The sequence below is a fragment of the Ctenopharyngodon idella genome, chromosome 17, assembly GCF_019924925.1.
Source record: "Ctenopharyngodon idella isolate HZGC_01 chromosome 17, HZGC01, whole genome shotgun sequence".
Lineage (NCBI taxonomy): Eukaryota > Metazoa > Chordata > Actinopteri > Cypriniformes > Xenocyprididae > Ctenopharyngodon > Ctenopharyngodon idella.
The window spans coordinates 23,784,980-23,798,176 of NC_067236.1; the positions used below are offsets into that span (position 1 = coordinate 23,784,980).

Below are 13,197 nucleotides of genomic sequence, written 5' to 3' on the forward strand. Positions count from 1 at the left end.
AGCAAGTGCACAATGTTCCTCATGCTGACATTTTATTTAAGAACTAATGAGGTTCTTTTGATTAAGATGACTCAATTTGGACTCATTAAGCATTTGAGTTTAAAACACATTAACCCTATTGTAGTCTTTGGGCATTTAAGACATTTTAGATGTGTTAAAAGTTTTTACTTAATTGAAATGGTACGAAACTTGGTGACTTTTATGGCAATCGTTATGTGAACACACACACAAAATCTGTAGGACAAAGCTATTTTTTGCATAATTTGCACTTCAATTCAACATGTCAAACAAATTCTAAACTTTTGACAAAAAGTAGCAGTTGATAATGTCTAAATACACAAATACAAACCTAACAAAAGTAAGTAATTATGTCTGAAAACACTGTTCTCTGCAACTAGAGATTGCACAACCCTGTTAATATATTATTATATAGGGCTATACAGGCATCTAGCGGTTACATCATTTTATAACATAAGATTTTCATTATTGTTTTCCATCAGATGGCACTAATCTGCCTTGATTCATTGGATTTTTGTTCTATTTTTAACTTGAATACTCAGAAATAATATAAAATGTGTTTTTTTCTCATATTTTATTATTTTAAATACAAATAAATGGTGCATATTGGAGAGGTGAATATTGTTAAGTTTCATGAAAGATATTAGTGAATTAAAATATTGTACATTAATTTCATATTTTAAAAAAATTACGTTGCACTTATTGTCTTAAATTTTTAATATTTTATTTTTTTATTAATTTAATAATAGTAAAAAATGTTAAACACTAATAAAATAAGTTTCTTTTTCCAATATTTTATTATTTAATATAGAATTAAATTTGTGCAAATTGTAGAGTTGAATACTGTGTGATGAATATTATTAAGTATCACGAAAGATAAAGAAAAAATACTAGTTAACTAAAATATAGTACATTAATTTAAAATCTTTAAAAAATTATGTTGCATTTATTGTCTTAAATAATAAAAGAATATGTTTTTTAAAAATATTTTATTATTTTTATTTATAATAAGAAATGTTAAAATAAAAAAAAAAAATGTTTTTTTTTTTCATTTTTTTTTCTGTAATATAGAAATAAATGGTGCATATTACAGAGGTGAATATAAATAAGTATCATGAAACAAAGAAAAAATATCAGTGAACTAAAATACAGTACATTAATTTCATATTTTTCATAAAAATATATATGTTTCGCTTATTGTGTTTGGTCAGTTTTGAACGCAAACTTGATCAATTTTACCAGAGTTTAAAAAAGTTTTCAAAAAGGTTGTGAATAGTTGTGAAACGCTTTCATTTTTTCTCTTTAAGTTACATTTGCAAAGTTAATCTTTTATTAGCATTAATATTTAATAAACAAAAGAGTGTCTGTACCACTTTGTGCGGAGGTTTGGTCACACACGTCTCCATGTGCATGTGGTCATGTGAAGAGTCCATCATCTCCTCCTCTTGTTTCTTCAGACTGTTGGCCACAGTCTGAATGGCTTTGGTCCATTCCTCCCTACAACAACAACAACAGTGAACATGCAAAAAACACTTCTTCTTGTATTACAATTATTGTTGGTTCTGACAAATCGGCTGTGATATTCCTTTGTAAGTAGATTGTATATAATAACTCTGGTTCTTGCACACTATTTTGTTTGTAGAATAAGCGGTGAATATCTGAGCTCTGCATACAGTGAATAAAGAGCACATATACAGATATATGCATGTGTCTGACCGTTCCTCGGGCTTCTCCACATGGAAGGTGCGTTCAATGACAGTGGTCCACTGCAGGCAGCGTATGATGAATGTGTTGGGTTTGGGCCGTTCCGTCTTCATCAGCTGACACTCTGGACACATCCGGGGAAAACCACACCAGAGACACGGACAGGGAGAGAAATGACGGTTGCAATCATTTATCTTTATCTGCGTGTTTCTGCAGCAGTACATTACACACACTCAGTAGGGAACCACAGCGGCACGCCGGAGCCGAACAGGTGTGCTTCGCACGGCACACGCTCAGATACAAACTTTACACAAGATTCAATGTCTGATTCCACTTTAAAATGGCCTCTTAAAAGAGAAAATTTTTGCTAAAACAGAACCTAAAACCTATCAACAGCATGCCGCAGAAAAACATTTCAACTCGCCCCTCAGAGAGAGCGTAATGAAACAGATGGAGGGTTTTCTGAAAGCCTTTTTAAAACAAAAGCATTTTGACGCAGCATCTTAAAATCTACGCTATATATATATATAGAGAGAGAGAGAGAGAGAGAGAGAGAGTTTGTCAGACCATTACAGGGGGAAATGCAGGGTTTTCTAGAAGCATTTAAAAAAAAATGTATTTTTAATTTTTAAAACTATATTTAACTTGATATGGCATGTTAAAAACACAAAGCTCATGGCGTAAGGCGTAAAAAAAACAGCAAGACGTGACGCAACGGCCAAAAACACTTTGCATAGTAACCAACATTAATATAATGTGTAATACTATTAAATGAAAAGTCTAAAATAGTCGTAAGGATGCAAACAAATATCAAATTTATAGTTTTTCTTAATTTTTTGAGATATATTTTTATAAAATTATATTTTACATTTTGTTTTCGAAATGTTTCAGTAATTTTGTTCTATGTTTTTGCCATTTTTATTAGTTTTTTATATCATTTTTATTAAATGTTATTTATTAGTTTTAGTTTATTTAGTTTGTTATATTAGTACTTCATTAAACTAAATAAAAATGAGACAAAACAAAAATGTTTAAGCTTTTTTATATTTTATTTGAGTTAATATTTACTTTATTTCAAGTAACGAAAATGTTTTTTGTTTTTTTGTTTTTTGTATGGTTTTAGTTTTAAATAACGATAATAACCCTGCATCAGACCATTATAGGGGGAAATGCAGGGTTTTCTAGAAGCATTTGTAAAAAAAAAAAAAAAAAAAAAAAAACTTATTTTTAAAACACGCAATATTAATGTTGATTATAATGCTTATAAATTGAGAATATATGCTCATTTTTCACTGTTTTAGATGAACGTCTTTGGGCATTGCGTCGCACCATTACAGGGGGAAATACAGGGTTTTTGCAAAACAATTTTTATTTTTAATCTTTAAAACTATACTTAACTTGACATGGCATCTTAAAAACACAAAGCTCATTGCGTAAGGCGTAAAAAAACAGCGAGACGTGACACAACGCCCAAAGACATCCATCTAAAACAGTGAAAAATGAGCATATGTTCTCATTTTCTGCATTATTATCAACATTAATATTTCATGTAATAATGCTGTTTACTCTTAACATTTGCTCACAAGGGTGTTCTAATGTCAGAAAGGAAGTTTTACATCTAAAAAGTTGTTGCGAAGAGATGCAAACAAACTCCACACGGCCCTTGCGAGATTCAGCAAGAAGCTGCGATGATGGCAATCTGATATCAATATATCTCGGTTGTGTTTTCGTTTCACACACAGATGCTTCTGCAATTCAAACTATGAATGCACAACTGCGTCTAAGGAAAACAGGAATGTCATCAGTTGTTAAAAACTCAAACTCACGTCTTTTTTCCAAAGGAGAAGCCGAAATAAGCTGTGTCTGTGTTCTCTCCCCTCAAAAATGCTCACTCAAAGAGTAAAAGTTATGCTTTCAGCGCGACAAAGCACAATCCGCTCGAACATCCAGCAGCGATTCTGCCAGCGCTTTCCCACAAACATATGTCGAGGAGAGACCGTGGAGGAGACATGTGTCACGTAAGAGACGACACAAGCGGCCTGTCGACGAGATGGAGGAGCGGGGTGAGACCACCACTGAGATCCAACCGGGCTCCTCGACAGCCCAGAACGCTTCAACCAGACCCTCCATCAGCGGCGAGATAAATAATGAGGATCAGCCACTTAATAACCACTATATTTCACAAGTGTCAGGGAGGAAGCGTTCTCTTGAACAAACATTATGGCTGTCTAATTAGTCTGTTCAATCATTTCAACAGTTTTCGCAGGGATGGCGGGGCTTCTTGGGAAAATTCTGCTGAGGTGCGACTCGAGAAGAGGCCCAAATATGCTTAATATGTTCTGCACGTCCCTCGAGGAAACATAAAACTGTTTGTGTTGATGGAGGTCAGATGGAAGCTCGCACGACCTCGTGTCGAACCAGTAAAGAATAAAATCAGGTGCAGTCATGCATAATATATTAAATTAAGCATGCACAAAATACAGTTTTGGATGATATATTTAATTGTCACTTCTCATTTCCGTCTATTGAAGATGTGCTGAAACTTTTCCGCAACATTAGTCTGATATCCAGAGAATCCATTGTGTTCATTGCTTTTTCTGTGCCATTTATCAAACATGATGTGTCAATCGATTTTACAAAATAAAAAGGTGCAAATAAAAACTACATATAATCTTGCAAATTAACTTGAAATTATATTAAATACAACTTTAATCATCTGTTTTGCCTGTCAAAAAGTTAAGACTAATTTTTACACAAAACGTTGTCAAAAAATGCAAAATGTGTCAATAGATTTTACAAAAATACATACTTAGAAAGTGCAAAAAAATATTTATAATGTTGCAAATTAACCTGAAATCATATTAACTGCAATTTTTAACATCTCTGTTTTGTCTGTCAAAAATTAAGACTTTATTTACACAAAATTTTGTTAAAAAATGCAAAATGTGTCAATCGATTTGACAAAAATACATACTTAGAAGATGCAAAAAATTACTGCAAATGTTGCAAATTAAGCTGAAATTATTTTAAATGCTACTGTAAACATCTCTGTTTTGTTTGTCAAAAATTAAGATGTTTTTCAGACATAATTTTGTAAAAAAAAATACAAAATGTCTCAATCGATTTTACAAAAATATATATTTAGAAGGTGCGAAAAGCAACTTAAAATGTTGCAAATTAACCTAAAATTATATTAAATACAATTTTAATCATCTGTTTTGTCTGTCAAAAATTAAGATATTATATTAAATTATATTAAATGCAATTTTAAACATCTCTGGTTTGTGTCAAAAATTAAGATTTTTTTGTGCACACAATTTTGTTAAAAAAATGACTTAAAATGTTGCAAATTTACTGAAATTATATTAAATGAATCTCTAATTGTCTGTCAAAATTTAAGACTTTTTTGTTGTTGTTTTTTTACATAAAACCTTGTTAAAAAAATGCAAATTGTGCCTAACAATTTTTACAAAAATAAATACTTAGAAAGTGAAAACAATTACTTAAATTATATTAATTATATTAAACATCTCTGGTTTGTCTGTCAAAAATTTAGACTTTTTTTTTTTACACAAAATATTAAAAAATGCTAAATGTGTCAATCAATTTTACAAAAATAAATACTTAGAAGGTGCATAAATGATTTGTAATGTTGTAAATTAACCTGAAATTATATTAAATATCATTTTAAACATCTTTGTTTTGTCTGTCAAAAAAAATAACTTTTTTTTTTTTTTTACACAAAATTTTGTTAAAAAAATGAAAAATGTGTCAATTGATTTTACAAAAATAAATACTTAGAAGGTGCAAAAAACTGTATAGGTGTATAATGTTGCAAATAAACCTGATATTATATTCCACGCAACTTTTTAGCATCTCTGTCTGGTCTGTCAAAAAAGATTATTTTTTTACTGAAAATTTTGTTAAAAAAAAGCAAAATAACTGCATTTATTGTAAAAAATCCTTCACTGAAGTAAACATGTAATGTGACAATACTACATACTGCATATCATGAAATAGTTTCATATCACCCCTTTTTATTGCTGCTGTTCACATAACATTTTTAATAAATACACACCGAACAACCACGACATGCGTTACCATCTCAGGCTTTACTAAAGAAGACTGCAGTGAGTTTCGGTGCGGGCGAGAGACTCACGTGCCACTGAGAAGTTGTTCAGCGGCGTCTCCAGCTGATCAACGTCCTGCGGACGCTCCTTATAGCCGATAAACGTACCGTCACTCTTCAGCAAGAAATACCGCGGCCTCCACGTCTTTATATACTCTCCTGAGGAACAGAGAGAGAAGAGAAAACATTAAATAAACCCTGTGTGTTTCTCATGTTAACAGAGTAAAAGGTCTTCTTGAGCTGTTTTTTCCTCCATATTCTCACTATATATAAGAATATATTATATCATGTCAGGCTTTATAGGGTTAAGATCGTTTATTGAATGGACAGCTGGCACAATGAAAGAATGACACAAGCATGCATCTAAATTTAGATTTAAAACCCTGTTTGAACTTAAAACACCTCAGTTTCCTGAACAGCACAAGAGAAAGCGGCAGAAACTGCTGCCGTATTCTGCTTCCAAAATCAATTTGTGCTGAGGAACGTGCAGAAATCACTGCACCAGATGTTGCGGAATTGGAAATGAAAAAAGAAACACGGAGAGACACGCAGCCGTGGAGTCTGCGGCACGTCAGAAACACTGAGACAGTTTGAATAGTTATCCAGGAAAAGTGTAATTTATTTTTAATTACGGGAGTTGAATATTAACCCCATGCAGGGTCTGAGCAAGCTGTCCTTAATTGGCCCATTTCCTCTGTCACTAAAGTGTGGATGTGTCACGGCAAACGTCTGTCTCGCTGAGTTTCAGATGCTTTTTGGCTCATTTCAGCTGTGACAGGCCAAAGGAGCAGCGAGTGGCCCAAAACAAGCAACTATACAGGCATTTATCATTTAAACTCATATTCCTGCTTCATAACATGAGAGTCTCATGGAGAGTTCAGATCAAATCACACCTTTCTTAAAGGAATGACCATTTTCTGATGTTCAAACTATTTCAACTTGTCCATTTATTAAAATAAATATTTGATTAAAACACCTACTAAAAGTGTATTAAATCGTTAAAAAAAGGTAAAATTATAAATATTTTGAGAATAAGAACAGCCGAAATACAACACTTACTAAAAATGATTAATATCATAATGTAAAATTGAAATAAATAAATGATAATTAAAACATACAAATGTAAAATTATAATAAATCATATAAAATGTAAAATTATAATAAATATTTCTTAAAAAAAGTCAAAATACAACACTCACTAAAAAGTAAAATCATAAGAATGTAAGATCAAATAAATAAATCAAAAATTTTCAAACAAAAGAAATCAAAATAAATTAATTAAATCATATAAATGTAAAATTATAATAAATATTTTTAAAATAACAAAGGTCAAAATAAGACACTTACTAAAAATCATTAATATCATAATGTAAAACTTAAATAAATAAATAATTTCCAAATAAAAACAATCAAAATAAAACACAAAAAAATTATTAAATCATAAGAATGTAAAATTGTAATAAATCTTTTTTAAATAAAAAGTCAAATTACAACACTCACCAAAAATAATTAAAATCATCAGATGTAAAACCGAAATCAATAAATAATTTTCAAATAAAAGCAATATAAAACACTAACTAAAATTAATAAATCATAAAAATGTAAAATTATAAATTATAAAAAAATTATAAAAATATTTTTAAAATAAAAACAGTCAAAATTCAACAGTTACTAAAAAAATTATTAATATCATAATGTAAATTTTAAATAAATAAATAAATAAATAAAAATCAATTAAAATAAAAAAAACATACAAACCATAAACATTCAAAATTATAATAAATATTTTTTAATATAAAAACAGTAAAAATTTACTAAAAATATTAAAATAATAAGAATGTTAGATTAAAATAAATAAATAAATAATTTCCAAATAAAGGCAATCAAAATAAACCTCTTACTAAAATTAATTAAAGCATATAAAATGCAAAATTATAATATTTTTTTAAATAAAATAGTCAAAATACAACAAAATACAACTAAAATACAACTAAAATTATTAAAATCATAAAAATGTAATATTAAATAAATAAAATCATTCAATAATTTCCAAATAAAAGCAATCAAAATTAAACACACAAAAATTGATTACATCATATAAATGTAAAATTATAATAAATATTTTTAAATAAAACAGTCAAAATACAACACTCACTAAAAATTATTAAAATCATAAGAATGTAAAATATAAAGAAAGAAATACTTTCCAAATAAAGGCAAATCAAAATAAACCACTTACTAAAAAGATTTTTTGTGTGTGTGTGTGTGTGTGTGTGTGTGTGTGTGTGAATGTCACATGACCATTGACCTACATCAGAGAACCATGAGCATTTAGGCTCAAAAGGGTTCAGCAGACAAAAAGTTTGGGAATCCCTGGTCTAACAAGACAATCTGGAACAGTCTAGTAATAAAAAATTACTTACAAACCACATAATACATCCTATATAGACTCTATAAGGCTCCTGAAACTAGAGCAGCACAACAGCAGCCCGTCTCTGCGGATGTGGAGCTTCAGCACTTCAATAAACCTAAAGCATTACAAATGACTCCACCTGATTCACAACAACTGGGGAGGAGGAAGAGCAAAGCCCACAGCCGCGGGAACATCTGTCCTTGAGCCCTGTGTACTTAAGACTCTCATTCACACCAGATGCCCAATATGTTATTACGGCTGTTGCCATTTTTCATCGTGGCAAGATGGGACGGCATCTCGCTCAAACTTGTTCTGCAGGCTAAGAGGTTTTGGCAATCAAAAACACACACTTCCTGGAGGAAGTACTTTGATGAATCACTTGTTGTATTCCTCTTTTTCAAGTGATACAAGCATTTGCTAAATGACTAAATGTAAATATATACTTCCTGTCAAAAGTTTGGGCTCAGTACTCAGTAAAGACATTTATAATGTTACAAAAGATTCTGTTTCAAATAAATGCTGTTCTTTTGAACTTTGTATTCATCAAAGAATCCTGAAAAATAAATGTATCACAGTTTCCAAAAAAATATGAAGTAGCACAACATTATCAATGTTTTCAACATTGATAATAATAAGAACCATTAATATAGCTGCAAGCCACAATTAAGGGGTCAAGTAGAGGCAAAAGGATCATCAGACCAACTGCAAAAATTAGTAAAATGCGAGACGATTTTAAGCAAAATGGCTAAAAACCCATTAATACAATCACTTTCGATGTGACATAATTGTGTATTACTTTTGACCAATAGGTGGCGCTGACACCAAATTTATTTGGTGCGGTCAGTGTTGGATGGCAATGACACGCACCAAATTTGGTGTCGATATGCCAAAGCGTTGCAGAGATACAGCCTCCGATGCAGTTTGGCATCATACCATCAAATGTGTTGATGCGGTAAACGAAATCAGTTTTGTCTATCGACATGAAACCCATAACTTTTTGCCAGCATAGACTGAAGATGATCAGCGTTAAATTGGGTGAAAATCGGACCATCGTTCTAGAAGGAATTTGAAAAAGTATTTCAAAATGGTGGACAGGAAGTTCGGCCAATTATGGCATAATTGGTATCAATGTTCTTGGCTTGACCCAAGGAATATTTCAAGACAATAGGCTAATCAATTAGCGTTTTGTGAAATTTCATTAATCACAAGGTGGCGCTGCCTTGAAACTTTTTGAGTAACTTCAAGGCATTGTGTCGAAGACACATACTGAGTTTTGTAACGCTACGCCAATGCGTTCATAAAATATAGCGTTTTACAACACAATTCAAAATGGACGACGCCCAAAATGGCCGACATGGGAAAATCGCTATGACGAACCGAATCTAAAAAGACAAGTCTTGCGATTTTTAGTCAAACTATTCCGAACTGTTAATTTATCATTTTTTGTAATTTCACATCATGAAAATTTTTCCGCCATTTTGAATTTTCCGAAAAACCTGCTTTTTTTTTAAAACGCCTCCTAGGCTGTTGCTCTGATTTTCATGAAAATTAAACCAGATCATCTTTAGACCATGACAAAATTTTAAGGAAAATTCAAGTTGATTCATCAAACCGTTCTCGAATAACGCGCAAACAAATTCGGCAAAGAGCATGCCAAAAATGACTGTGAGGCTATATCTCCGCAACGCTTTAACGTATTCTGACCAAACTTGGTGTATGTTATGACAACCATGACTTGAGGGTACCTGCACAGGTTTCAGCTGTGCCACGTAGTGGCCAGGAGATATGAAAAATGGCTCTTTTTGCTTATATTTTCTGAACAGTTCGACCAAAATAGGTCTCTTTAGATTCGGTACAGCATGCTGACTCGAATAGCATTTACCCATATCGGCCATTTTGGGCGTCGGCCGTTTTTAATTTTGTCATAAAATGTTATCTTTTGGCTTATCGTTATGAAACTCTGTATATGTCTTCACCACCATGCCCTGAAGGTACTCGAAATGTTTCGAGACAGCACCTCCTTGTGGTCAAAAGTTATAATGTAATTTCCAAAAATGCTAATGCTATTGTAATGAAACTGGTCTTAATAGATTCCTTGGGTCATGCCGAGAACACATGATACCAATTTTGCCATAGTCAGCCAAACTTCCTGTCGGCCATTTTGATTTTCTTTAAAACCTACTTTTTCGAACTCCTCCTAGACCATTGCTCCGATTTTCACCAAAATAGAATCGTATCATCTTCAGACTATGGCAGCAAAAAGTTATGAATTTCGTGTCGATAGACGAAACCGTTTTCGTATACCGCATCAACAAATTTGATGGCATGATGCCAAAACGACTCTGAGGCTGTATCTCTGCAATGCTTTGACATATTGACACCAAATTTTGCATGTGTAATTGTCACTTCACTCTGACCACAACACATAAATTTGGTCACAGCACACATTCAATCATATTACTAGTGACTGTATTTATGATTTTTCAGCCACAAATAATCTTAATATGTCTTTAATTGCTCATTGTTGCAGTCGGTCTGATGCTCCCAGCCATGACTTATCATGGCTTCTTTGTGATTGGCCCCTTAATTGATGCTTGCAGCTATATTTTTAAATTGTAATAATAGTTTTTGCTGTATTTTGGATCAAATAAATGCAGCCTTGGTGAGCAGAACAGACTTCTTTCAAAAACAAAAAAATCTTACTACAAACTTGCAAAGTGCAAATTCTTGTGTGATTTCAAAAGCACTTAGTTACGTGACCCTTTCCTTAACCACATCCACTCAACAGAAACCCAGACCGGCTCTGGCCGGATGCCTGTCTGTCTGTCTGTCTGTCTCTATGCCAAGTGAGTCCCGGGACAGTATGTCCACAACGCAGAACACCGTATAACACGACACACGCTCATCAGCATGACATCGGGACCTTTTGCACACTTAAAGAAACACAAAACAAACTGATAAAGTTTCATTATTTATTCATGAACGATGTATCTTTCGCAGCACATTTGCTAATGTGGAAGTGTCTTAAACGGACAGGCGGCTCTTGTTTGAACAGGAAGCTGCTTTACACCGCAGGCCTGACGGGCACTGACAGATGTGTTTGTAGTTATGATGCCAAAGTTGTAATTGTGTAGGGTGTGAGATCAATCTACCACAGGGACACACAGAGTCCAGCGTTTTCATGCCAGCATCTCTGACGCACGCGGGTCACTCACTGCTGCCTCTTTGATGACGGACAGTGCCACCAAACATGCTGATCACATGCAGTGCAAAAATTGCCTTCAATAGTGTGCAAAAGACAAACGCACACGTGATGATTTACACCTCTGACTGCATGCATAAACAAACACTTCTTCATCAGAGCTGAACAAATGCGCCGGTTTAAAGAGAAGTTTGATCTTACACATTTTTTCAGTTGTCTTTGACAAGTTCCTGTATTTTGGTCAAACAGCTTTACATTGCAGCTCAATATAACCAAAATCTAAAAATTCAATTCATGTTTGTTTGTAGAGCGGTTTCCAAAATGCTTATCGATTCAAAGCAGCTTTACAGAAGTTGGTTGTTTTAATGATACAAAAATAGGTTCAGTTCAGTTAATCTAAATATAAAAACTAGATTCAAGATATCAGTGCAAAAAAATGCCCCTGTATGAGTTGTCGTCTCATATTTATATCATATGATATAGTTAAGTAATATCAACGCGGGTGATATCATAAGTGCTGTTTTTATTGCGAATAGTACAAGTTCAATAAATAATGTTAATATTGTGTTATATTTTAGACACAATACTGTCTTTTTTGTTATTGTACCAACAAAAATATTACCTATAAAGCCAGAGCAACACACAACAGTGTTTAGTTTCTGAATGAATCCGAGTTGAGCAAATCAAAATGGGTGAATCAATGATTCAATGACTCATCCATAAAGAGAGCCATTTACTTTATTCTTGAATGAATCAGCCGTTTGAACGAATCGAATGACTCAATGACTTACTCATTTAGATATTTACTGCCACCTACTGGCAGTTTTAGTTTCTTATTTAGAGTATAATTTCATTTAAAAAAAAAAAAAAAAAAAATTGTATTTTGGGGATAGTTTGCCCAACAATACAAATTCTGTTTATTTACATTTACTCACACTCATGTCGTTTCAAACCCGTATGACTTTCTTTCTTTTGAGGAACATAAAAGAAGAAAGAATGTAAAAGAATGTTGGTAAACAAAACTGTTTTGGTCTGTAGATAAATCTAAATACCATTTCAGATGCAGATTCTGGGAAAAAAAAAAAAAAAAAAACCTAAAAGTTTGTGTGATAAATTCCATGTTGAATCAAATAAAATATTTCTTTCTAAAGCTGCTTTTTGTAATGTCTATTTGATGCTTTTCTCATTTAACACAATAATGACTTTAAATCATCTTTTGTGGGTAATTTCTCAGCCAAATTTGATGTGTGATTAAATTGCGATTAATTAATTGGCACATCATTTATTTAATTAAAATTGTAATCGCTTGACAGCACTAATATATACATATATATATATATAAATATAAAAGAGAGAACCACTATACAAAGCATTGTGGGAACAGCTGCTGTCTAACCAAACATCCAGTGTTCCACATTCTATCACAGAACACACACACACACACACACACAAATCATGTGACCCCAAACGCGACCACCACATCCGTCTGACCGCCTCATCTCTTTCACCTTCCTCTGTACATCAGCCACTTTCTCATCTAAACTCTAGCACTTTTCCTGTCTCAGCGTTCCTTCCTCTTTCTCACACTCAACACTTCTACTTTCCTTACACGCTGCTCTTGTTTTCGGCTCAGATCTATGACGCTGACATAAACCAGGAACAATGAGACAGCTGTTCATGTAGTTTTGCATTTATTTGTGTTGTCACACACATCACCTGCGACTGATGTTA

The 13,197-nt window shown here is 32.5% G+C and overlaps 1 protein-coding gene across 1 annotated transcript in view; it reads right to left on the minus strand.

Moving 5' to 3' along the window:
• Nucleotides 1-13,197, minus strand: part of LOC127498588 (RAC-alpha serine/threonine-protein kinase) — a 55,835-nt gene that overhangs the window by 19,909 nt on the left and 22,729 nt on the right. Inside the window, exons 3-5 of the mRNA XM_051868111.1 lie at nucleotides 5,882-6,010; nucleotides 1,735-1,846; nucleotides 1,389-1,515 (exon numbers count right to left, since the gene is read on the minus strand). Of these exons, the coding sequence (XP_051724071.1) occupies nucleotides 1,389-1,515; nucleotides 1,735-1,846; nucleotides 5,882-6,010 (368 nt within the window). The remainder of the gene's footprint in view (nucleotides 1-1,388; nucleotides 1,516-1,734; nucleotides 1,847-5,881; nucleotides 6,011-13,197) is intronic.